The 27,679-nt window shown below is 40.4% G+C and overlaps 1 protein-coding gene across 6 annotated transcripts in view; it reads right to left on the bottom strand.

Annotated features, from left to right (window-relative positions):
* Positions 1 to 27,679, bottom strand: part of LOC144493612 (nuclear receptor coactivator 7-like) — a 92,059-nt gene that overhangs the window by 14,488 nt on the left and 49,892 nt on the right. For 5 of the 6 annotated variants that reach the window (XM_078212814.1, XM_078212816.1, XM_078212817.1 and 2 more), the window contains 8 exons: positions 23,684 to 23,757; positions 23,371 to 23,478; positions 23,160 to 23,267; positions 19,239 to 19,397; positions 16,991 to 17,175; positions 15,640 to 16,418; positions 13,705 to 13,873; positions 170 to 317 (listed from right to left, as the gene is read on the bottom strand). In XM_078212814.1, coding sequence (XP_078068940.1) covers positions 170 to 317; positions 13,705 to 13,873; positions 15,640 to 16,418; positions 16,991 to 17,175; positions 19,239 to 19,397; positions 23,160 to 23,267; positions 23,371 to 23,478; positions 23,684 to 23,757 — 1,730 coding nt within the window. Of the gene's footprint in view, positions 1 to 169; positions 318 to 1,624; positions 1,760 to 13,704; positions 13,874 to 15,639; positions 16,419 to 16,990; positions 17,176 to 19,238; positions 19,398 to 23,159; positions 23,268 to 23,370; positions 23,479 to 23,683; positions 23,758 to 27,679 lie in introns of those variants that run through there. The other variant, XM_078212819.1, reaches the window with a different exon arrangement.

The following is a 27,679-nucleotide window of genomic DNA, read 5'->3' as shown; positions in this document are numbered from 1 at the left end:
GAAATTATTTGATATTGTTTCAATGCACATTACTGGATATAGTTACTAGTGCACATCATGGCTCAGATTTCAAGTGGCAAGGATTCTGTTTAAAATTATAAGTTAAAAAGAAAAACTTTCAAGAATTAAGATTTAGAAAGTTGAAATACAATTACCCAATATAACCCACCTCCCAACTTTTAGGAATTGGGTCACTGAAGAAATTGTCAATCACTTCCAGTTCATCCTTCTCCACCACCACAAATCCCTGGTCCTTGGCATCTTTCCCATATACCTCTGGTGACCACTGAACAAAGAATGCATACAGGTGATCTACCCTGGATCAGAGAATGAAGAGGGAAATGGTATTAACATAGTTACAGTAACGATCCAGAGTTTGGGTTTACATGCCATTTGGTTGTCTGCTATTTCAGTGAAGTTATTTCTATGTTGTAATACATTTTTTGAGAAACTGAATATTTGCATGAACTTAGTCTTTTTAACAGAAACAGTAACTATTTGCACAGCAACTGCAACATTAGCTACAGGAACAGACGAGTTTAATTTTATACTGTGAAACAGACTGGAGCCTCAAGGACTCCCAAGAATATGCAAGATTAGGTAATAACCTACATAGATATAACACAATTAATGGGCAGCATTTAATTTTTAAACTTGGAAATAACATTTGGCAAAATGTATTGTGAGAATAGTCAAAGTAGTGAGAAAACACAACTTCAAAATAAAAGTGAGTTTTTAAAACTAAATTAAAATTCTGACTCCTGTAGACAATTAATCACACTAAAAAAATTGCCCACATTCTCTCAATTTCCCCTCCAAACTAAGCTTCTAGCAGCTCACTACATTTCCCTGTATTTTCATGCTCCACATGCTTCCGCGATGCTCTTTTTCACTAGATGTATAGAACTCGAGTCAACTTTCTTAAAACATGTAACATCCTTACTCTGTTCATGCACATTCAATATCTTAAAGTTACCCTTAAAATGATAAATCAACATATTCTAATATCAAGAGAAAGAAGAGGAACACAGGCACGTGCAAGTCACAGGTGACAATGTAACAGGGAACAGAAATCTGATCCATTTTCCATCCATCTTGTTCAAATATTATTTCCCAGGTACAGTGTGCTAATAATTTAGATGTACTAGTTACCAGCTTTTTGTATAGGGCATATAATCTTCTTTAGCTAAATTGCCATATATTGTCAGTTTAATATAAAGCAAGAATTAAAATCAACTCTGCCAGCTTACTGGAAGGCTTGACATTTTGCAAACAGATCACCAAGTCCTCTGTGTTACGAGGAATGAAAATCTCCAATTTACTTTCTCACAAAATTAAAAACTCAAAAGGGGAGTTCTCCACATGTAGGTTGAAAGACACAATGTAAATCTGTTCAGTGCGATAAAAATCCGATTTTGGCAGCTGTAATTAATGACTATTCTTCTGAGACCAGCAATGTGGTATGGTTAATTTTATTCAAAATTATTCAATTTCTCAGCCAATCTTTTCAATAAATTAAAAATAAAAGCATTCAAATTATAAAATCGAGTGCTTAAAGTTTCACTTGCTGAATTCCCAATTTATCCATGTAATTTTGGAGGGAGGATAAGAAAATAGTACTTACTCTCTAACACTGTAACCAAGGCCCATTTTAAGTTGCAGCTGAATTATGTAGAGAAATGCAAAGTTTCTGCCGTTTAGGTGCAGCTGTGTTGAGTTCACGTTGTGCACTAAGCTACAGCTGGGTTCAGAACATACTTTAATGAAAGCTAAACCATTTGGTTAATGCTTGAATCACTGCCAGTTCAATCATATTTCATCAGGGAAGTACGTGCATCTGAAAAGTTGCTTATTAATCACAGTAGTCTACCAATGTTCTGAACATTGCATAACCTTGACAATTCCGAATTGGTCAGATTTCAAGCACGTATTTGGCAAAGTACATGTTTACACACTTGTCTGATGTGGCATCATTTTCAAGTTTTTCCCAACTCAATTTAACATTATAATTTTTGCAGAGAAATATAACTTTTCCATGCTAATCAGAAAAGTGTAACAGATAGAAACAAAAGTTATAACAGATAGAAACAAAAAATGCTGGATAAACTCAGCAGGTCTGACAGCATCTGTGGAGAGAAACAGAGTTAAAGCCGAGTCCAAATGACCCTTCTACAGAAGGTTATAGGGGAACTCTACTAAACACTAAAAATATATAATCTGAATTTAATTTCAAAATTGTGATGGTGTTTTATAAAATATTTTGTGGAATATGGTGGCACTCTGTAAAGAAAGCTGTGTGTGCCTGTGTATGTTCATTACTAATTAAACTGGGGGAAGTTTAATAGAGGCAGCTTGATTGTAAGAGCTGAAAGAAAAAAGGGTAAAGATGCAAGATTCATGCATCTGTAATGAAAGGCTATGGTGAGGTTGGAATTAAAATTTGCATCATAAGATTAGTAGGGATTTGACTTTTTGAGCTGTTGAATTTCAACGGGCAAGTTCCAAAGCAACAAGGAACTTTGACAGCTTACAAAGCTATATTAAATTTTATTGACTAAAGCAGATGTAAAGCAAGAAAACAAGAAAGATTTTTCTATTTGAAGAAGTTGAGTTCAAAGAGGTGTTCGAGGACAATGGAATTTAAGACGAAAGGGAAAAGATATTTAAGGGAAGAGGTTTAGATGAGTTGTGGGGCTTTGTGAGGAGATGGTTTTAAACCAGATCTGTGCTGAGAGATGGTGTGAAAGCTATGAATTTGAATCAGCCATCCAGTCAAGCCAAAATAGTCTATGCTTTCAGAAAGCAATCTGCTTCTGAACCTCTCTTTTGGATTTCCACTTGAGGATGGAAATGGTTGAATTGTGGGGTATGCTTTTATTAAAGTGACAGCAGTTATTTGACTTGGGTATTGTTATTAGATTTTTAGTGTTAAAAATATATTAAGGGAATATATTATATTGCCAAAAATGCAGTGTTGTGTTCTGATCAAGTGGGTTTGTTGGGGGGTTGTTCTGCAAGACTGTTTTAACTGTGTGACTTTAAGCTTATGCACTCAAGTCTTTTCCTTGTTAATAAATCTTTTAATTTTTAAAAATCCTGAAGGTGTTACTGGAGTGCTATGCTTTTGGGATTAGTAGCCTTTCCTTGTTTTCAAAATATAAAAGGGCTATGATTAGTAAGACAGGTTTCCTGTGGGATCTGGCTTCCTTATCAAATAATATCTGTAGTCATAAAATGCAATTTCTCAATTATCACACTGTAAAAAACTGGGACATTTATAACTCTAACTTGGTGTTGCACCAGCATTAAAGTTGTTGTTAAATTTGGAATCATCATCAGCCTTCCAACTGTACATTTCTGTCAGACACACTTTGGGTGTCCTAACTTCCCAAATAAAGCCCAAACTGCTAAATATTGTTGCTAACTCATGAAGGGTGACAGCAAAGAGATGGACACGGTGAATGAGTGTCCTCATCTGCCTGCAGCCTATCAGTATTTCATGAAGGAGAATAAGTTATGATAACTGGGGAAGAGATGAAGAAACCTTTTTTTAAAAAAAATCAACTAAGCCTTGGATGACAGAAGGCTGTTTTACCTATCTAGACTGCTCAATCCAGTCCATGCATGATCACATCAGACACCAATAACCCCACTGAGCCTTTATTGGAAGACAATAGTACTCCTTCATTTCTTGAAGTCACGAAGTTTACTGTATAAGATCCAATTGGACAGTTAGTTGGTTTTCACAAGTAAGCATGAGCAGACATTGAAGACTTGTGCTCCAGAATTTGCTGCGCTCTTTGCTATGCTGCTTCAGTACAGCTACAACACATGGCATCTACCCAACAAAACTGTCCAGGTATGTCCTATACACAAGAAACGGAACAAATCCAATTATGTCTCTCATTACCTGTCTACTCTCGATCATCAATAAAATTATGGAAAGGGTCATCAGCAGTGCCATCAAGCTGCACCTACTCAGAATAACCCACTCACAGATGCTCAGTTTGAATTCCACCAGGGTGATGCATCTCTGCAGCCACATCCTTTAAGACAATGATGCAAGCTGTCAGGTCCAGCAGACTTGTCAGCCTTTAGCCCCATTAAGTTTTTTTTAGAACTTATTCTCCAGTGATCATGATCATTTCAAGTTCCATCCATCCTTTTGCCTCTTAATGTTCTACCATTCTTGGGATGCTAAGTGTCTTCTACTGTGAAGACAAATGCAAAATACTTATTCCAAGTCTCTGCTATTTCCTTGGTTCCTGTAATTAATTCTCCAGTCTGACCCTCGAATGAACCAATGCTTACTTTAGCTACAGGCTTCCATGTTATATACTCTCAGCAACATTTACTGTCTGTTTTTATATTTCTTGCTAGTTTCTCACACTTCAATTTCCCCCTCTATTATTTTTTGTCATCCTTTGCTGGGTGCCAATCTTCTGGGTGCCCATTAATCTTTGCGGCATTATACATCTTCACTTTCAATTTGATGCCATCATTAACTTTTTTTTAAGTAAGTCTCACAAAACCAGGTTAAAGTCCAACAGGTTTACTCTCCACTCGCCTGAAAGAGCAGCGCTATGAAAGCTTGTGATACCAAATAAACCTGCTGGACTTTAACCTGGTGTTGTGAAACTTCTGACTGCGCCCATCCCAGTCCAGCGCCGGCATCTCCACATTATAACTTTTTTAGTTAGCCACAGATGGTGCATCCTTTTTGTTGTTATATATTGTTGTTATCTCCTTAAATGTCTGCCACTGCTTCTCTCTCAACCTATGTTCCTATTCAACATCCCAGTTGATTTGCTGACCAAAGACACACAGCTTGGTGTGTGTGTCTTTGCCTTTGTATGTATAAACAAACAGAATCATGTACCTGTGGGATGGCAGCCAGAGATGAAAATCCAAGTGCTTCTGCATTTTGGCGATCATCGCTTCAGAACTAAATGCAAGTTGACACCTTGGCAAACAACCCATTTGTGACCTGCCTCTGACATTTATGCACAGCCAACTGCGGGACCCTTGAGGTGTCTCTGGTGATGCACAGAAAGGAACCAGAGGAGAAGAATACAGACCAGTGGTGACTTTCAGAGTGACGGGCAATATACGGGCAGCAAGTCCAGTAGGGAGTGCTTCCTCTTCAAGGAAATTGCAGTTGTCTATGACCACCTACCTGTCAATCTGAGCCTGTGGAAATAGGTCAAGGAAGCGGAGTCTCTGCAGACTCTTTCACGTGGGCAGTGTCTCCTTTTCCTCACGTTGTCCATCTGTAGATCCCACCATGGCACAAACTGCAGCTGTGGATTGTGAACGTCTTCTACATCCAACATCCTATCAGAAACATCCACGGTACCACCGTCCCACACCCCAAATCCTGTTGTTGATCATTTGTAAACCTCCAAACTTCCCAAGAACTCTGAAAACACTTACCAGGTGGAGTAACAATAAGGAGAACCTTTATTGATAATATACAACCTCAACTTTAAACCTATAAAGTACCATTCAATCTCACCCGTTTCATGGGTGTGGCCGGAGTCCTGGGAAACCTGTGCTGTAGACGTTAAATTCAAATTACTGTTGTAATCATTTGAAAAATCATCTGATTACCACATGCTAATGATGAACCCACCTTTGGCAAGAAGATTACTGACAAGAAGCTAATGATAACTTGGTTCGACCTGAATGTGTACATGTTGGGAGCCGGTTGCTGTTGCGCCAGTAAGTTTTACAATTTTAACATCCCACTCTCCTTTGGGGGTTCACGTCCCCCCCACAGTCAGCAATAAAAGTGTGACAATAGTGAAGAATCCGCAGTATGAACTACCTTATTTCTAGATGTGACTGGGCATCCTGAATGATAGGATAGGCAACTATTCTCACTTTTGGCATGCAGGGTGGAATAGATGGTGTCCTCTGTTGTTTACATGTCTCGTGTTAACACTTGCTCTGGTGGACTGCAGCACTGAGAAACTGGCAATGCAAGGCCATACATAATGTCAGTGGACTCATCTACCAGAGTCCCCTGCTTTGCCTAGTTACTTACACCAAAGGTTAACATATGGAAATCGTCCTTTCAAAAAGAGACTTGCATTTATACAGCTCCTTTCGAGATCTCAAGATGCTCCACAGTATTTTGCAGCAAATTACTTAAAGTGAGGGGAAGCAGGTTCTCTACCAGCCTGCTCCTGCCACACAAAACTGACTCCTGACCATCAAGATCCATGGTGAGCCTCTGGACAATGTGGATCATTTCCCATACCTCGGGAGTCTTCTCTTGGCGTGAGCAGACATTTACGATGAAATCCAGCATCAATTCCAATGCACCAGAGCAGTGTTCGGATGCCTGAGGACCGAGACCTGAAATCCAGCACCAAGCTCTCAGTTTCGCGGAGCAGCTGTAGTCCCCACTCTTCTGTGTGCATCAGAAACATGGACAATGAACAGTAAACACCTCAAATGACTGGAGAGATATCATCAACGTTGCCTCTGCAAATTCACTGGCAGGGTAGGCGCAAAGTGAGCAAAGTTACCCAGGGCAATATCCCCAGTATCGAGACACTAGTCACCCTCGACCAGCTGCAATGGGCAAGCCACATTGTCTGCATACCCGACATAAGACTCCCAAAATAAGTGCTTTATTCTGATGTAATGGTAACTGATCACCAGGAGGGCAGAGGAAACGCCACAAGGACACTCTGAAAGCCTCCCTATGTAAATGCAACACTCCCATCGACATGTGGGAATCGCTCACCTTACAATGCACAAACTAGATAAGAAGTGTCCGTGAAGGCACCAATCACCTCAAGCGTCACTGGGTAGAGCACGCAGGGGCAGAGCATAAACAGCGGAGAGTGCAGAATCCAGAGTGTCCCATGCACCCATCTCAGCAAACACAATCTGCCAAACCTGTGGCAGGCTCTGCGGCTCCAGGATTGAAATATTCAGCTATTGCAGAACTCACCTCTCTGGAGGGGAAGCAAGTAATCCTCGACTCTGAGGGACTGCCAAAGAAGACCAATGCAATGTTAGAGTCAGTGCAGCTCATTTTGCAAACAGCAAGGTCCAACAACAGCAAGTGACCATAACCAGATATTGCTCTGGAAGTGTGTTGAGGGATAAATATTGGCCAGGGCAACTGGAAGGAAACCCTTGCTCTTCTTCAAAAATGGCAGAATGCATGCAAGAATTTAAATTAAGGAAATTTCCAGATGTGGAGATGCCGGCATTGGACTGGGGTAGGCACAGTAAGAAGTCTCACACACGAGGTTAAAGTCCAACAGGTTTATTTGGTAGCACGAGCTTTCGGAGCGCTGTTCCTTCATCAGGTGAAGGTGGTGGATGTAAAGGACACCTTAGTGTAAGTTGGCAAGTACTTTAGCACAGTCTGAAAGGGGCAACTATAATCTTAGAACACGGCATTATAGTTATTATACGTTTTCCTAAATTGGTTGATTTAGAAAGGTAACTGGATTTTTCTTTGCACATCTTCCAGGTTTAAAGTATTATGGTACTAGAATTCATATTTTTAGCCATACCCGACCCCACCAAAGTGCATCCCCCAGTCTTTTTGTTCACTGTGCTGAAAAGCGAGCCAAACCTTGTGTCATTTTTACATAGAAAATAAACAGGCTATTTTGCCCAGCAGTCCAAGTTGTTTATTCTCCTAATTCCCCAGTCCCCATATCTTGATTTGATTTAGTATTGACACATGTATTAGTATACAGTGAAAAGTATTGTTTCCTGCATGCTATACAAAGCATACTGTTCATAGAGAAAGAAACAAGAGCGTGCAGAATGTAGTGTTAGTCATAGCTAGGGTATAGAAAAAGGTCAACTTAATGTGAGGTAGGTCCATTCAAAAGTCTGATGGCAGCAGGGAAGACGCTGTTCTTGAGTCAGTTGGTACGTGTCCTCAGACTTTTGTATCTTTTTCCTGACAGAAGAAGGTGGAAGGGTATGTTCAGGGTGCGTCAGTCCTTAATTATGCTGGCTGCTTTTCCAAGGCAGTGGGAATTGTAGAGTGTCAATGGGTGGGAGGCTGGTTTGAGTGATGAACTGGACTTTGCTCACAATCCTTTGTAGTTTCTTGCAGCCTTGGACAGAACAGGAGCCATACCAAGCTGTGATACAACCAGAAAGAATGCTTTCTATTCTGCATCTAATCAACTAACATGTACAGGTATGGTCTCTGCTACAACCATTAACTCAGTGTATTCCACATCTTCATAACCCCATGAGTGAAAGAAAATCTTCTGCCCTCTGTCCTACACGTCATAAGCACAGCCCCACATTCGGAGTCCTGCAATCACTGCAAATAGTTTGTCTCTTATCTCATCTATTAATATATATTGAATCTGGGTATTTGCTCAGGGTCAATGAACTACAGATCAGGCTGATTTGACTTGTGTAATGCCCTATTTCCAGTCAGGCTGATAAATCGGTCTGAAAATTTATAATAGTTTGTCAGCATCAAATGATGGTCAGGGACTTTTATTGATTTCAAATTTCAGAAACCAACTGACATAGATAAGCCCTCATCCCCCAGCCACACCTCCATGTTGGGAGGGAGACATTCTCAGACATATAATTATGGATATTTCTAACAATATCATGAAATGCTGATGTATTTTGTGATAACCCCCACGAGGTCCATGGGGAAATCCCTGTGGGGCTTGCTGAGTCTGAGCTCCCTGGTAACAGACATTGCCCTGCCCAGCTGGAACTCATTACTTGAGCCTTTTAAAAGGCAGGTCCAGGGCTGGACCTGCTGAATTGCAGTCCCAGGCAGGGGCTTGTGTGCATACACAGCCATGTTCCTATCCAGTTGGGTTTCTTGAGCTTTTACATACCCATGTCATCTGTTTCAATGATTGACCACATATTAATAGGCACATTGACGCAGTCACTATCATTTGGTCTCCTCTCGTACAGGAAAAAAGTCACCTACATCAGAGCGGAGAGCCAGACAACTGACAGAAGACCACTACAACATCCCAACCAAGTGATCTCAAGCAGATTTTTTAAAAAAAATAATTTGTTCACTGGCTGGACCAGCATCTGTTGCCCATCCCTAATTGCCCTTGAACCGAGACACTTGCTAGACTCTTGCTCAGAGTCAACCATATTGCGGTGGGTTTGGAGTCCCATGTAGGTCAGACCAGACAATGTTGGCAGATTTCTTTTTCTAAAGGACGTTAGCAAACCAATCAACAATGGCGACATTTATTGAATTCAAATTTCACCATCTAGGATTCAGATGCGGGTCCCCAGGGCATTGCCTTAGGTCTCTGGATTAGTAACCCAATGACAGCACCACTGTACCACTGCCTCCCCAGTAAAGATGGTCAACAAGATAATGAGCACCACTGCCACGGAGCCGGTGGCACGAACTCAGGCGATCCAAGATGATAGCTGGTTGCTGTTTTATGCACTTTCTCGACTCATTCTTCCCTTCATCCTGAAAAGTGACATGAAATTAAGACTGATCATGGGATGGCCATGGACCTTCTGCTTTCTCCCCCCCACCAGCAGCCACCTCCACTCTCCACCTTTCCCACTTTCCAATAATCATGGAATGCCCATTGCTCAGCCACTGCAACTTCAGGCAGAAGGGCGAGAAGGAAGAGAGCTCAGAGGAAGAAACACCATCACTTGACCTCGCACTTGCCAACTGCTCAGATACTGGCACTGTGTTCAGATACTTGTTTAAAGTTATGATCTGAAAGTGGAGAGTCACCAAAATGGGATGCAGTCATGCCAGAGAAATAGGTCAGCTTGTGAACTAAAGTCCACTGGAGGGATTTGTATCAGTTCTGCTACACGGGACTCAGACAAGGGCCTGCTGTGGCTGACTACAGGAGAGCGATGAACATATACACCAAGATACTTGATGCACTGGCAGGCCTGCCAAATAGCCTACAGTCACTGAAAGAAGTCTCACAACACCAGGTTAAGGTCCAACAGGTTTATTTGGAATCACAAGCTTTCGGAGCGCTGCTCCATGAGGCGAGTCCTTTGAAGACTCTTTTGTATTATTGATATATTGCTGGATACAGTTGCTTCGGAAGTTTTTGTCTTTGGCTTTTATTGATTGATGTTGGCCAAGTGATCTGTCATACGAATATGAAACAAATGGACTGCAAAGGAATGGTGGATCCATGCTGAGGGTGAAGTTCCTTTTAATCAATTGCATGATGCATATGATATCTGACCTTCCTTCTCCCTCAAGGTGTCCTCCAGATCCTATGTGGTTGTGTCTGGACTCTCATAGCTGTGAAGGACACAGCCCACTACCACTCGGATGTATCCTGCAGAAGTCCCAAGTGGTCCAAGCAGCGAAATCTCCGCTGAAGAATGATAGCTTGCTGCACGTTGTTGCAGGTGGCTCCATGTTGTTCACTGAAGCCCCTGTAACCATGTTAAGATGGGTGAAGAGAGTTGTCCTCATCACTGAGAATTCATCTCGTGTTGTGTTGAAGGCTGGCGATGGTGGGAATTCCTCTCTGTCACAGGATAAAGTCTTTGGAGCTACTAGGATAGGTGATTTCTCGAAATTGTATACCATCTGCACATTAATTCAGTGGAAACCCTTGCATATCACTCCCCATTGACATGGTAGTGAGTACACAGAACCATTTATCTGATGCACTGTACCATCAAGAAACCCATTATCCTATGAACTCATAGAACATAGAACATAGAACATTACAGCGCAGAACAGGCCCTTCGGCCCACGATGTTGCACCGACCAGTTAAAAAAAAAACTGTGACCCTCCAACCTAAACCAATTTCTTTTCGTCCATGAACCTATCTACGGATCTCTTAAACGCCCCCAAACTAGGCGCATTTACAACTGATGCTGGCAGGGCATTCCAATCCCTCACCACCCTCTGGGTAAAGAACCTGGGTCTGGGTCATGTCCCAACACCCTGCTCTTCCCTCCTCGGGAAGAAAAGAATGAAGTACCCTCTCCTTCTGCAGAGCCCTTGTCACCTTTGTGATATTTCTGTAGACAGCAAGCCATGATATGTTGCTGACGGTGTCTGCTTCCATCTGGAATGATCCGCTCGCATAGAAAGGAAAGATGTTGGTGATATTCACTGCCATTGCAAGGCCTGTTCCTCACCTTCATTTGAAATTCTAGATTTCATGAAGGAGCTGACCCAACTCTATCACTATCTCCTAACTGAAGTCAAACCTCCTGAGTCACCGCTCCTGGATCATTACAGTGTAGGACTAGTGCTCCTGAAAAATCCTTTCAGGGTATGGCCTCCTTCTCCTACCCATTCGCAAAGGTCCCATTCTCTGTAAATCCTGCTCATGTTGCAGTGTGAGTGGCACTGCAATTACTGGCCCCATACCTTTGTTTTCAGTCTTTCTGCAATCAGCACAAACATTAAATCCCACTAGCAATTCCTAACAGTTCTTCCACCAACTTTGCCTCAGCATGAGTAAGCCAAAGACTTTTGAGCTACAACTTGAATTGTCCTTTATATAGTCCAGAACAAGGACCATCTTGCTTCCCAAGGGTTTGTTCTTTCAGAAGTGAATAAGAAAGCCAGTGCCTGCACAATCACCACCAATTTTGGCATCGTGAGGTAGCATCAGCCCATTGAAGTTAGTGACTATGGCTACATGCAGGGGACGCAACTATGTGTGTCACTCTAGTTGACTATTGGCACATGGGAAGCAGCCAGCAGTGCCTCCTGCTCTACAAACATCCAGAAAGGCCTGCATAAAGCAGCACTTTATGAATGAATTGTGCATCCTGGGAGTTTGAAATATCTGACATTTTGGGTTAATTGGTGGATCCAGCTCTAAAAGTGACTTAACTACCATTTTTGAACTAAAAATATAAATTAACTGATATGCTAAACTTGATTAGCAGTAATTCTCTACTGAAGTTGAACAGGACTGTTATGAAAATTGACGTGACAAAATTACTCCAGACAATGCATGCACCATTCCTGCACCTAGATATGGATTCAGTGCATGCAAGCAAGAAAGTTGTTGTAATCAAAGCCAAATTGTGGTTGAAAAATAATTCAGCTATTTGGATTGCCTGAAGGGTCCTGTCTGTTGCATAATTTTAAGCATACAAGCTGGTTTAAAAAAGTGCCTAATAATTCTTATCTACATTTTACACAGAAAATCAATCGAACGTCAAATGGTTTTATGTACTTAGACTACTTATTTATACTCTTGTCCAAAGGTCCAGTTTGGACTGTCAGAAAAGTATACAGGTAAAGATCAGTTGCACAGATTGCACAGCACTGAAATCCATCAGAAAATTAAATTTATTAAGAATGGTGCTGAACTATCAAGTGTTGAATCTGAAAGACACCTCAGAGCCTCAACAGTCTCGATACTAAACATAATCAACCAATGCACAGCAACGAACAACAAAACTAACCATAGATAGAATCATTGAAACCCTACAGTGCAGAAAGAGGCCATTCGGCCCAATCAAGTCTGCACCGACCACAATCCCACCCAGGCCCTATCCCCATATCCCCACATATTTACCCGCTAATCCCTCTAACCTACGCATCCCGGGACACTAAGGGGCAATTTAGCATGGCCAATTAACCTAACCCGCACATCTCTGGACTGTGGGAGGAAACCGGAGCACCCGGAGGAAACTTACGCAGACACAGGAAGAATGTGCAAACTCCACACAGACAGTGACCCAAGCCGGGAATCGAACCCAGGTCCCTGGAGCTGTGAAGCAGCAGTGCTAACCACTGTGCTACCGTGCCGCCCCATGCCGCCCCATTAACTAATATAAACTAAATAATATAAACTAATATAATGCTGAACTGTATAGCCAAAGCAATAGAATATAAATGAAAGAAACTTGTGATTCAAGCTGTATAATTCTCTGGGCGGAACATTTTTTGAGTTCTGCACCTAGTTCTTATTGTCAAGATATAAAGTAGAAATTCAAGTTTTGTAAGCACAAGGCTAATATCTAATTCCAAAAGTCTGAGCAATAAGAAATGACTGCAGAAAGTTCAGCTTTTTGGCCTGGTAAGGAGATGCTTGAAGTGATCTTATAAAGAACATTCAACGGTGAGGAAAAGGTATCCAGAATTTAAATTACACTGCAAGACAGGACATAGTGACAGGTTAAAACTAGTACAAAGGAGGAAGAACATTACAAAGTAATTCTTCACATGCAAAAATAATCAATATATGCAGGATATGGACCCTGGGATCATTTAAGAGACAATTGAAACCTGTCATTAGACATCTTTGGACATTTCTGGATAGTTACACCAAGACCTTCCAATGGCCACCTTCATCCATCTATAATACTCTGACCTGATGACTTTAATGTCTGAATGACTAAATCATCTATGCCTTCTCTTTCTAAACCCTTTTGCTGCTGCCACCACCACACCCCCCCACCCCCCTTTACGACACAACTGAAACCCAACTCCATACCGTCTTTAGCTCAGCATCAATTTTACTGCTTATGCTTTTGAGATATTTAGACTTTTTCCGAGATTAAAAGGATCTGAATAATTAAAAATTGCTGTTGTCTCTAACGCCTACACAATGGTTTGAAAATCCACTGAAACAATTTCAAAATGTTGCAAACAGTTGTTTTATTAAAATGAGGCTAAGTATTTGTTTATTAGAAAATGATCAGCCATCAAAGCTTTGACTTATACAATATCTAAACATTCAAGGGCTTACCTTTCTTGTGGAACAGCAAACCAATACTCAGGTTGCTTCCCCCTTTTCACATATTGGTGCATAGTAGTCACGCTATGTGACACAAATGACTTTCGCATAGGTTTCCCAACCTTAATGCAGAGGAACATGGGTGGTTTTTTACTCTTCTCCTCTTTTGACGGAAGCATATCTGGAAATAATATTTTAAAATGTGCGAAAGGAAGATCTTGTTTCTATTTATACAAACGGACTGTTGTAATTAAAATAGGCTACTGAAATGAGAATTAATAAATCAGCTAACTCTGGCTTCTAATTACCCTTTGCCCTCTTTTCACTAGATTCCCCAATACCCAACACTTTGACAAAAATCTTTGGTCATTCCTTTTATCACCTCTTCAGCTTGACATTTATTTCTTCTTGCACTTCTATGAAGTCCCTTGCATGATTTCTTCTACATTGAAGGCAGCATATAAATGAAAGTTTTTGCCATGAGAAGATCTGATAAAGCTGATCAAATTATGAGAGATTTTGAATAGGCAAATAGCAAAAATTACCACTGGTCAGGCAGTCTAACTGGAGGCTATAAATCTAAGAACAAAGAGAAAGACATTAAGAGATTTATCTATTTTGCGTAGATCATTGAGGACATAAAAACTTGGCATCAAAAAAGATGGCCCTTGAGACCATGCTGCCTATGGCAGCTCTTTGCCTGAACAACCAAAAACTAATCCCACTACACGATCTCTATCTACTTATTCTGCAAATACAGAGTGAACTCTGCCTCAGAATCTTCCCGCAGCAAAGCTCCAACAGACCTCTAAATAAATTTCTCTTAACCTTCCTCCTCACTTTGACTGGGAAATTTAATTTGATGAACTCTCATCATAGAGTCCCTAGCCAAAGAAATGGTATTTCGATATTCACCTCCTTGAAGTATTGGGATAATTATGAAGGGTGTTGAATATACTCAGCCTGCTCAGCTCCAGTAGTTATAGATAGAATATCTCAAGAAATTTCCTCAGAAGTATACACTCTTATCCCTGGTTTATCTAAGCTGTATTTGTTCTATGGTTTTCCTGCCCTTTCTATAGGGCACACCCAAAAAAAAAGTACACTTTGCTCTACTGCATCTTACCATTGCCTTGTGAAAACTTAGCTTTGTTCTTGTACTGTATTTCCCAATTATAAAACCCAAATAATGTTAATTTTTATGTGATTATATAATTATTCAATCCATCATGTCACTGCATGCAGCTTTTTAAATTTTTCTTTTTAAAATATTTCTCCACTTCCTTTCTGAAAAAATAATTCTGGAATTTTCCATCAATATTTCTGGTTGGACAGTGCATGTTCCAACAACCTACAATGCAAAAATTTCTCCTAACCTTCAATTAGTGTTGATGAATTTATACTCCTCGTTACCAACTTACTGACCAGTGGAAATAGTCTTCCCAATTTACTTCATCAAAACCCTTCATAAATTCTGAACACAAACTTAATCTCTTCGAACCTTTATATCTAACCACACTAATACTTTCAAAGAATTATGCATTTATACTTCCTAGTGTCAGTTCCTCTACACCTTTCCGCATCATTCCCTATTATGTATATTCGCATTGCTTTTCGTCCCTCCCAAAATGCATCTCGTTATTATCCATTTTACCTTGTCCCTTACCTAACTGTCCATTGCACTAATCTGTCAATGTTCTTCTGAAATTCTTAAGATTCTTCAACAGCTGGCCACCAGAAACAATGTAAGAAACAGAATCTGACGAGTAGTTTTCAAAAGGGAAAGCAACAAATATTTAAAGGAAAACTTTAGTAGCATGCGAGGAAAGTTCAGGATCGGAACCATGTGTAAAGCTCTTTCAGATAGCCGCTGCAAGTATAACGGGTAACCTGCTGTAAAATTCTGTGATTCTTAATTGCATGAAAAGTGAAATATTTGCCATTTACCTTCGATGGGTCCTTTAAGTTTGTTAAAGAAAGCTTGCACTTCTGATTGACAACCAGTTTCAAAATTATCTTCTTCAATTACTTTCTTCAGAGAACATTTTGCTGTTTCATTTTTTTGACCAACGATAGATGAATAAAGCTGCACTGAGGGAGCTTTTCTCCCTCTACTCAAGTCATTTTCCAGGTAGGTCCCTTTGGTTTTAGCGGTTAAAATGTCATTGTTACAGGTGATTTCACTGTTCACAGAACTGCCCTCACCTAAAGGAACAACCAACATTCTAGATGGACTTCCAAAAGAATGAATGCACATTTTTGATAATTGCCCAGTCAAAGTTTTTTGAAGCATGGTTTGTTGGTCAGTACAATCACTAATTTTCCCAGACAAGTCATGTTTCTTACTTTCCACCGGATCAGATGTATCTGTTGGCTTCTCTTCAGGAGTTGAATAATTTTGATAATATTCATTGTTTTGCAACTCAGACTCCGCTGTAATGGCTTTTGACTGAATATTTTCAGTAACATCTCTGTAAATAACTTTAGAAGAAGCTGCAGCGCTTTCCTCTTTAACTGGGGATGGTGCAAGCTCTGTAAAAACTTCATCAGATGCATCGTCCATATTTCTTTGGATAGGACAACAGTTCTCCAAAGAATCATGCTTCCTCAACTGGTGATTTTTACTCATGCCCTTGAAACGATTAAATGGGTTTAGGTCCTTCTCAGCAGACAAATCATCCCAATCTCCAGGCCTATACAGAGGAGAGAGATCCTTTGGTACATCACTGTCAGGATAAATGATGTATGCAAATGGGATGTTAAACCAAAAATTAACAAATGAACGCAAAAAAAGTCAAACAAAACTTAATCTTTGAAGGAAAACAAAAGTAACCAGGAAGATAACTTAAAATTGTTCACATACAATGATATACAAGAGATTGCAAGGTGAGTCACATCAATTATATACAAATCCCAGAACTTTCAGCATGACTTAAGCGATTGAAACTGCAGCAAAATGCAAAGCAAATTCAAAACCATCTATTTGTACTTTAAAGGCTACAGACAAGTAAATACTGAAGATGCAAAGAATGTGTTTTTCTCAACTATATTAACTTTTAAGGAATGTAATTATTCTTCAGTAGATCCAGTGCTCCTCGTTTCAGTCAGTGTCTTTTTTACTTTCTCAGTTAAAATCCATGTGCTATTTTTACAAAATTTTGGGCTGTTTGACCAGCAAATACTTTATATTATACTGCAACTATACTATTAAAGATACGCAATAGTGCACATAAAAAGCAGTGATTTTCCAAATCATAAATTTTTAAAAACAATTGTGTTATAAAAGAAAATTACTTACGATGGAAGTGCATCTTTAATCTTCATGTGTGAGATATCAGGGTATAAGGCAATAGATATGACTTCTTCCATGGGGCAAATGAGCCCATACTCCTCACAACCATTCTCTATGACAAGGGAATCAGACTTGTGCGGGTCAAACATTATGTTGTTTGGAGTGACAATCATAACTCCTCCCACTACACCCTGAAAATGAAAAAAAATGACAAGCAATGTACAGAATACAAGAGAAAATAGCAGTTTCAGATCCAATTTCATTTCTAAAAAAAGTTACGCTCTCTACTACAACTCATTGCACACTATAATGATTTGAAGATGTTTCAATTTCGATGTCCTTAAATTTCAAAATTAATGAGAAAAAAATGCATTTATATAGCATCTCTCCACCTCTGAATATTTAAAACACTTGGAATAAAATTAAATATGTTAGCCTAAATCTTCCCGTCTCCCTTTGTCAGAGACTGGACTTGCGAATGAAAATGCGTGTCAGGACCCTGTGGAAGTCCTGATGTGTGGACTTCTATGGGAATTACCCAGGAAGTTTCAACTATCTACTCCATCCACCAACATTCACCTACTCACATTCACCCTGGCCCTCAGAACCTACCATACCACAGCTATTGCTGTAATAAGGGGGTGTCCTGCCTTTGCCTGACTATACTCTGCTTCTACGAGGTTCCTCAAGGGTGCTGCACTGCACATTTTTCATGGAAGCCAGGTTTGAAGGGTCCCAATAGAAATGCGCAGCAGCATACAGTTGAGGGAAATTTTCGATCGAGTGGCAATTCAATGGTCAATCCTATTTCTCAGAAGATCAGGGCTTATGTAGCACAAGGGCTGCTTTGTTTACATAAAAGATCCTACAACAGCAAAGTCATGAATAATCAGCTTATTGATTTTTGTGGTAATAGCAGAGAAAAACATGCTGGTCTAGATATCAAGAAGAATCTGTTCTTCAAATAGTATCATGGGATCATTTAACATCCACCTAGACCCCTGATCAGACATTAAAGGACTATCTCAAGCAAGACATGGTATTCTCCCAACTGAAAAAATTTCCATAGGTCTGCACCAAAGTGCTGATATAATGATGTGAAGCCTACAAGAAAAAGCAGCCAAAATTACATTGTTCTGGGAGATAATCGTAAGTGCAGCATCTGAACATTTAGCCTTCAATAGTGATATGTGGAACGGGGTATAAAAAATTTTAACGTTTTTTTTTAAAGTTTATTTATTAGTCACAAGTATGGCTTACAGTAACACTGCAATGAAGTTACTGTGAAATTCCCCTAGTTGCCACACTCCGGTGCCTATTCAGGTCAATGCATTTAACCCGCACGTCTTTCGGACTGTGGGAGAAAACCGGAGCACCCGGAGAAAACCCACGCAGACATGGGGAGAACATGCAAACGCCACACAGCCGGGAATCGAACCCAGATCCCTGGCGCTGTGAGGCAGCAGTGTTAACTACTGTGTCACCGTGCCGCCCATTCAGAGACAGAGGGGATGAAGATACAGTTAGACTCTCAATTATAGAAAATAACTCAGATAAGGTGGAGAAAGGTTGTAGATGGTTCTGGGAGGTAGGTAGCCAATAAAGATAGCCAAGGACATGGATGATGTGTCCATACTAACCCTGCTCATAGTCTATGTTCCCTTGACAACCAAAATATATTTTTCTTTAAAAGAAACTTTAATTCTCAAATTAATGCTGTTACTTTGAACACAGTATACATCTATAGTCTGATTACAGAAACTATCCATACTAATTGACTCGCTCTGCGAAATAGTGACCAAAAAAAAACAACACAACCAGAAATTCCTCTTTCCTCTCCTATCTCAAGTGAAAAGGCAGTTTTTAAATAGATAAAAAAGGATTCTTGATCTGGTACTCTCATTTCTGTACAGTTGAAATTTAAAAATGAATTCATACCATGGCTTTGGAAATCTTGCTACAATTTTCTGCACCAAATCCACATATGCACAGAACATGCAAAAATGTTCGGGAAAGGCAAGAAAAAGTTGAAATGATGAGATGGGTATGTGGTTTCTTGGTGAAAACAGTAAGTCAACAGTAGCGCTGTTGATCTATAGATCTGTAGGTCCATACCTGGATTTCAGGTATTAAGTTTACATGGTCAGATTCTCAGTTCTACCCAAAAACATACATTTACTCCTAAAGTATGTAGAAGAGGCAAAAGTTAAAAATGATAAAGATTCAAATTTATCAAGGTAATCTCTCAGGTTACCTCGCCATCTGTTATGTATCTGCAGTTCATTTTCAAAAATTTCTCAGTAAGTGGTTCATCATCTTCTGAACCTGAAGAAGTTATTCTCACAATAGATTGTGAATGCACTGGTGAGGAGAGGAAATTCCTTGCAGTTACTTTCCTTGCAAGATCAGCATCCTGTAAAGGTTAGATCAATCAATTAAGTTTATAACATACGAATAGGCCATTCGGCCCCTCAAGCCTACTCTGCCAATTCATTAAGATCATGGCTGATCTGATTACTTCAACTCCTTGTTCCTACCTAATCCTGATAACATTCGATTCCCTTGTTCGTCGGGAATCTATTCATCTCTGCCTTAAAAATATTCAATGACCCTGCTTCCAATACTCTCTGGGGAAAGAATTCCAAAGACTCAAATAATTCTCATTTCCATCTTAAATGGTGTGCGCTTTTTTTTTTTAAAAAAAAGAAAAATACCTTGTCTCGGAGATCTAGGGCAGGATTTTCCAGCAGCGTTGCCCCAAAACAGAAAAATCCCGCTCGGGGTCAGTCGACCTTTCCATGGTCCACCCCTTGTCCACTACTATTCATGTGGCAGGCGGAACGGGAAAACTCCACCCCCCCCACCCCCTCAGTCTCTCACATCGTTTCAGCATTCACCCTGTCAAGTCCCCTCAGAGTCTTCTAAATTTCAATAAGATCACCTTTTATTCTTCTAAACACCAATGGATACAGACCCAACATGTCCAACTTTTCCTCCTAAGATAACCCTTCATCCCAGCTATCAGAAAGTAAATGTTTTCTGGACTGCTTCTAACACAGTTACATCCTTCCTTAAATAAGGAGATAAAAACTGTAGAGAATGCTCAAGATGTCTCTAGCTGTACAACTGTGGCAAAAATCCCTGCTTGTATATTCCATCCCTTTGCAATGAACAACAAAATCCCATGTGCCTTCCTAACCACTTACTGCACATTAACGTCGAGATCGAGGGCACCCAGATCTCCCTGAACCTCGGTTCTGTAATCTCTCCCCATTTACGTAACATGCTACTTTTCAATTTTTCCTGCCAAATATTCACACTTTCCTATATTGTATACCTTCTGCCTATTTCACTTAACCACATATATCCCTTTGCAGATTCCTTATGATCGCTTCACAATTTAATTTCCCACCTATAATCAGCAATTTATCAACCCACCATTGATCCCTTCATCCAAATCATTGATATAAATTGTAAATAGTTGACACCTGTTGTGGGAAAAGTACCACTGGGTCAGGCTTGAAGGTTTCAAGAATACAGTTTTATTTTAACGAAGCTTTGTGGAGAAAAGGCACTAACAAGCAGCAAACCTTCTCTCAATGAGACAATAGGAGCAGTCCATCTTTATACCCTTTACACAATAGATGGACCAGACATCTAGCCATTATCACATCATTGTAATCAAGTAGGTGATCGATCGTTAACACATCGTTATAGACAAATACAGACAGATACAGTCATGAACATGTTAACATCGCATTGTCTTATGAATGGATACATTTCCTACATCAGTGGCTATCAATGGTTTTTAGTTTCAGCCTATTCATATAGTAATTTACAGTAATTGGTTTTCCTGCAGTTATGTATTCCCAATCCCACCTGTAGCTAATCTCATTATCTACCCCTATTGTCCTTATCCTCAAGCCCTGGCTGGCTTCCTGTAGGATTTGATTCCTGCATGTTTAACTTTGAATAGCTGTCTGTCCTTTATGTTTTAATCTCAGGTGGCTGTCTGTACTGAAAGTCAGAGCCTGTTTAATGTCTCTTTCCCAGGTGACTGTTTGTGTGCCAAGCAACTATCTTATGTGTACCCATCTGTATATTTTTCCCACTTCAACACCCTAACACTGATCCTTGTGTCACTCCACTTGTCACTTCTTGCTAACTGAAAAATGACCTATTTGTGCCTACTCTGTTTTCTATTAGCTAATCAAACCTCTAACCATGAACTCTTGTGAAGCAACTTTTGACATGGCACTTGTCAAATCCTTCTGGAAATCCAAATTCACAACACCTGCTAATTTGCCTTTATCCATGTTGCTTGTTACTTTCTCAAAAAACTCAAATAAATTAAACAGGATTTCCTTTTTATAAAACCATATGACTCTGCCTGATTGAGATTTTCTAAGTGCCCTGCTATAACTGCCATATTAGATTTCTTGTTTTCCCAATAATAGGTGTTAAGTTAACTGGCCTGTAGTTTCCTGTTTTCTGTCTCCCTCCTTTCTTGAAAGTGGGGCCAGATTCATTCTTTCCCAATTCAATGGGATGTTTCTAGCATCTATGAATTTTGGAAAACTAAAACTCAAAGACTATTTCCTCGGGTGGATGGAGCTATTACAAGGGGGCATAACTATAGGGTTCGTGGTGGGAGATACAGGAAGGATATCAGAGGTAGGTTCTTTACGCAGAGAGTGGTTGGGGTGTGGAATGGACTGCCTGCAGTGATAGTGGAGTCAGACACTTTAGGAACATTTAAGCGGTTATTGGATAGGCACATGGAGCACACCAGGATGATAGGGAGTGGGATAGCTTGATCTTGGTTTCAGATAAAGCTCGGCACAACATCGTGGGCCGAAGGGCCTGTTCTGTGCTGTACTGTTCTATGTTCTAAAACCAATACATCAACAATCCCAGCAGCTACTACTTTTAAGATCCTAGAATGAAATCCATCAGGACCTGGGACTTGTCGGCCTTTAGTTCAAAAAAAAATTCTCATTTTCTGTTCCCTGCTGATTGTAATTGTTTTTAGTTCCTCCTTCCCTTTCACCTTCTGATTCACAATAATTTCTAGGGTGTTACTTGCATCTTTATTTTCTATTATTAATTCCCCAGGCACACTCTAGAGGACCAACGCTCACTTTGCTTACTGTTTGACCAAACCACCTAACCTGCATATCTTTGGACTGTGGGAAGAAACCGGAGCACCTAGAGGAAACCCACGCAGACACAGGGATAATGTGCAAACTCCAGACAGTCATCCAAGGTCAGAGTTGAATCTGGGTCGCTGGCGAGTGAGGCAGCAATGTTAACTACTATGCCATCATGTGTGGTTACTATTAGGAGCCTATAAGCCAACCCGACAAGTGACTTATCTTTATAAGTTCTCATCTCTAACTAAACTGATTCTATATCCTGATCTCCAGAACTAAGGTAGTCTAGTGTACCAATGTTATTCTAAGGTCCATCTTTGCCTAGCTTCCTGTCCTTCCTAAATGTCACACATGCTCAAATATTCAAGTCTCAGTCTTTGTCAGCTTGCAGCCATGTCTCTGTAATGGCTATCAGATCAAACATATTTACTTCTATTTGTGCTGTCAATTCATCTGTTTTGTCTATCTGAATGCTATATGCATTCAGATAGATATTTTATTTCTGCCCTTTTCCTAATTTTGCAACCTCTAGCCATATTTGATGGTGCACTCTTAATTTTGTACACTCTGACATGCTCTGATCACCATTTCCCTTATTCCTACCTTGCTCTCTTGCCATGTCTTCTCTATTTTATTTGTCACATTTTCCCAAATGCGATTTCTTGCCTACCACTGTTTGCTTTAAAGCCCTCTCTTCCGGCCTAGTTATATGACTCATCAGAACACTGGTCCCAGCATGGTTCAGTTAAAGACAGACCCGACCGTACAGCTCCCACCTTCCCCATTACTGGTGCTAGGGCCCCATGAATCAGAACCCATTTCTCCCACACCAATCTTTCAGCTGTGCATTTAAAGAGTAAAACGCTCAATGAAGGTAGTTTAAGAATTGAGAACTATATTTTAACATTTCTGCAGATACCTTTTAATACATACTTACAATTCAAAATCCTCTGGTCTAACCAGATGTACAAATAATATATTATTTCGAGAACAAAATATTGGTTAACAACTTGAATACTTACTGGAAGTTTATCATACTCAGCATCAGATGATGATGGAGTAAGGGGGCTACCACATTCTGAGGAATTTGCTGCACCGGATGAAGAATGTGTATCCGGCACGCGTAAAATCTGAAAGATGTATAGGACATTTTAAACTTAAGCCAACCTCCAAAAATATGTCAAACATTAAATTAGTATTTGAGAAGTTTTTACAAAGTTACAAAAGCCATACCTGACCAGGAACAACAACACGACTGAAAAGCCTGTTAATCTGCACCAGTTCATTTGGAGTAACATCAAATTTCAAAGCGATGGTATTAAGTGTATCTTGAGACTCAGCCTATAATATATGTTATAAAAAATTGAATTGCATCTCTTATACTACAGTCACAAGAATATCTTTTTTCCATTGCCCCTTAGATATTTCCTGATAGTTATCTCATATTTCACAATTTCTCTTGCCATACCCAACTTTTCAGCCACATTTATCCAGATAACCGTTAAAAGTTATTATACGTCTTACAAATCAGTAATTGAATTTTTACCAAGTATTCAGTCGTTCCCTTTGGCTTCTGGGAAACTATTTTCTTTTCCTTCTCATTGTCTATCTGACTGTCCCCTGTAAAAAAGAACACATCAAGCAAATCTTAAGCATCAATTAAACATTATTAATTTTATATCAACACTTGTTCAAAAACTGGTTTTCAAAACAGCACCCTATAGTTCAAGATCTTTTCAAAATACATTTACCATTTTTTTAAACCAGTTGCTTTCTTGGAACCAAAGGCCAATTATCAATAAACTTGCAGTGACTGAACTTTATATCTTTATTTATAAAACCAAGAGATAAATTGAAAACCCATCCAATGTGTATATAAAAGATACATGGGCACGATATACAGCCAATATACTAATTTCAATACAAGTATCGAATTATTATATGCAAGATTGCCAAGTATTAATCACTTAGTATCCATTACTTTTATATGCTAACTTTCATATTAAAATTCTTCCACTTAGTGCACATCCTGTAAATGTAGCAATAATTTTGTGTTGTAAGTTGGCACTGCTATTTCTGACTCAAAATTTGTATTCTGTTATTGTTGTGTGATATAGTTTGCCATGGGAATGAAAAATTAAAATGTAAATAGGTGAATGGAAAGATAATTGTAGTGGTGTTGGGTTTCAGCTCGTCTTTGCAGCAGATAATTCAAAACACAGATTTTGTGTGCAAGTGGAAGCAAGCAAGACTGTCCATGAATGGATCAGTTTTGTGTTTGGCAATTCAGAACAGGTTCTGCTGCTGTCTCTAAGTACATAGCAGAGATTATGTCATTGTGTGTGGTATACAGCTGGATAGGACAGAACTGAAAACAGGAAGAGTAAAAGATTGCGGGTCGGACAAAATTCTTGCTGCTGTTTCAGTCTTACCAAAGTCAACCAGATTGTTTAAAAGATAAGAAAAGACACTCACTGGGGATTCTGTGCCATCAGAACTGTCATGACCCGAGTGTGAGGGGATTCAGAGACAAAGAACAAAGAATAAAGAACAATACAGCACAGGAACAGGCCCTTCGGCCCTCCAAGCCCGCGCCGCTCCCCGGTCCAGGATTGAATCCCGAATCCAGGATCCCCGCCCAATTTTCCAGCCTATCTACATCCTAATATCCTATCCACCGAGCTGTCCCTCACAGCTACGATGCTTTGTTCATCACAACCTATTAACTCACCCCCACCACCCCCATTCCAGACCATGTGATCTCCAGGGAGAGGCGAAAACCCAGAGTGAAAACCCCAGGGCCAATATGGGGAAAAAAAAATCTGGGAAATTCCTCTCCGACCCCCTGAGGCGATCGAAACGAGTCCAGGAGATCACACTGGCCCTGATCAGAAAATGCTTCCCAACCCTATTCATTTCCACTTCTACTTTACGAACACCATCTGAATTCCCTGCCCCTGATACAGGTTCCCAACTATCCACAGTCTCGCTCTGTACTGGCACCAGCAAGATGATCATAGAATGAAGCCTTGAAACGAGAAACAAAGAACAATTAGCCCGCGCCGCTCCCTGGTCCAAACTAGACCACTCTTTTGTATCCCTCCATTCCCACTCCGTTCATATAGCTGTCGAGATAAGTCTTGAACGTTCCCAGTGTGTCCGCCTCCACCACCTTGCCCGGCAACACATTCCAGGCCCCCACGACCCTCTGTGTAAAATATGTCCTTCTGATATCTGTGTTAAACCTCCCCCCCTTCACCTTGAACCTATGACCCCTCGTGAACGTCACCACCGACCCGGGGAAAAGCTTCCCACCGTTCACCCTATCTATGCCTTTCATAATTTTATACACCTCTATTAAGTCTCCCCTCATCCTCCGTCTTTCCAAGGAGAACAGCCCCAGTTTCCCCAATCTCTCCTCATAACCAAGCCCCTCCATACCAGGCAACATCCTGGTAAACCTCCTCTGTATTCTCTCCAAAGCCTCCACGTCCTTCTGGTAGTGTGGCGACCAGAACTGGACGCAGTATTCCAAATGCGGCCGAACCAACGTTCTATACATCTGCAACATCAGACCCCAACTTTTATACTCTATGCCCCGTCCTATAAAGGCAAGCATGCTATATGCCTTCTTCACCACCTTCTCCACCTGTGACGTCACCTTCAAAGATCTATGGACTTGCACACCCAGGTCCCTCTGCGTCTCTACACCCTTTATGGTTCTTCCATTTATCGTGTAGCTCCTCCCTACATTATTCCCACCAAAATGCATCACTTCGCATTTATCAGGATTGAACTCCATCTGCCATTTCTTTGCCCAAATTTCCAGCCTATCTATATCCTTCTGTAGCCTCTGACAATGTTCCTCACTATCTGCAAGTCCTGTGCCATGTCAGCATTAACCGTGTCCGGGTACTTGGGATCGAATGCGGCTGCTAGTCAGTGCGACTCAAAGGCTGAAACAATTGAGCGGGAAGCAAGAGATCCTATGTAATAGGCTGAGCAGGGAAGGCTGAGATTGCAGGTCATGCCATATTTGCATGGCAAATATGAGTGCTTATATGTACATGAAGCATTTCTTTGTTGCATTTGGCTTGAGTGCTCCATGTAACTTCAGTACTTGCACTAAAACGCAGAGAGTTTTGGGGTGTGGAATGGACTGCCTGCAGTGATAGTGGAGTCAGACATTTTAGGAACATTTAAGCGGTTATTGGATAGGCACATGGAGCACACCAGGATGATAGGGAGTGGGATAGCTTGATCTTGGTTTCAGATAAAGCTCGGCACAACATCGTGGGCCGAAGGGCCTGTTCTGTGCTGTACTGTTCTATGTTCTATGTAAAAGTTTATAATTAAAAATTAGAGATGCCCAGGTTATTTTGTCAGTTACACGAAAGGTTCTCCTTTTGGCAAGTTATAGCCGTCCTAATTGTAACATATTGCAATGTATATTATGCACATTTCTTTACTCAATTAATCCATAATAGATCCAAATGTGGTGCAATAAAAACTTCACTGATGGAGCACTTTGGGAATCACTGGTCCAAAATTATCTGTTCCTCCTAAGCCTGCGATGCTTCTCACATCATAATGCCACATGTATACTATATTCCAAACAACATTTCCTCTAAGCTGCAAAGCCACACAGCAACCCAAAGTTTTCACTCATGCCAGATACCACCCCACTAAAGAACAGTTTCTTCCCTGCTGCCATCAGACTTTTGAATGGACCTATCTCACATTAAGTTGATCTTTCTCTACGCCTTGGCTATGACTGTAACACTACATTCTGCACTCTCTCCTTTCCTTCTCTATGAACGGTATGCATTGTCTGTATAGCACGCAAGAAACAATACTTTTCATTGTATATTAATACATGAGACAATAATAAATCAAATTAAAGATACAAGTCAGCCCCTTTCAGGAGTTACGCAATTAAACAAATTACCCATGCGCTTCAAGAAAAATTAGAAGGTATATTGATATGAAAATGTTGCTCTCTGAAAGAAATCTATTTGATTTGCATTTGGATAATTCAACATCAACTAATTCACCTAACAGTGAGCTGAATTTTTAGTTCCTGATCTGCTGCAGACAGAGTTCAGAAGAATGCAGGAAACTCAACATTAAGTCAGTTAGTTGCTTTTTAGGTTAGCCACTGCATCACTATCATTTCCGAGTTGCTCAACTAATTAGCTCAAGCAGGTGTGATGACAACCCATTTGAATCAATTTTAACTCCAGTATTTAAAGGGAGAGCTTATAGTTTGATAGGTACGGTTCTCAACCTTCCTACTTTGAATTGAAGTCTATCAGAATGTGCAATTTGTCTCCCAGGCACTGCTGCTGGAAACTTGGGAGAAATGGTCCCCCTCTGCGCAGTTTGTGCATTAACAGTACCCAGGCTATTGTGGTTTGCAACCAGTGTTGTCTGAGCCCTGCCGGTCCCTCCAGCTTCACTATTGTCTGAGAGTGTGATGTCAACGGGACCAATAAAAATTGCCTGGACACTCCATGAGCTGATACTGGGGAAGAGAGAGAAA

Source organism: Mustelus asterias, chromosome 5, assembly GCF_964213995.1.
Source record: "Mustelus asterias chromosome 5, sMusAst1.hap1.1, whole genome shotgun sequence".
NCBI classification, from domain to species: Eukaryota; Metazoa; Chordata; class Chondrichthyes; order Carcharhiniformes; family Triakidae; genus Mustelus; species Mustelus asterias.
Note: the sequence above shows the minus strand (reverse complement) of the source record. Positions and strands in the feature narration are given on the sequence as shown.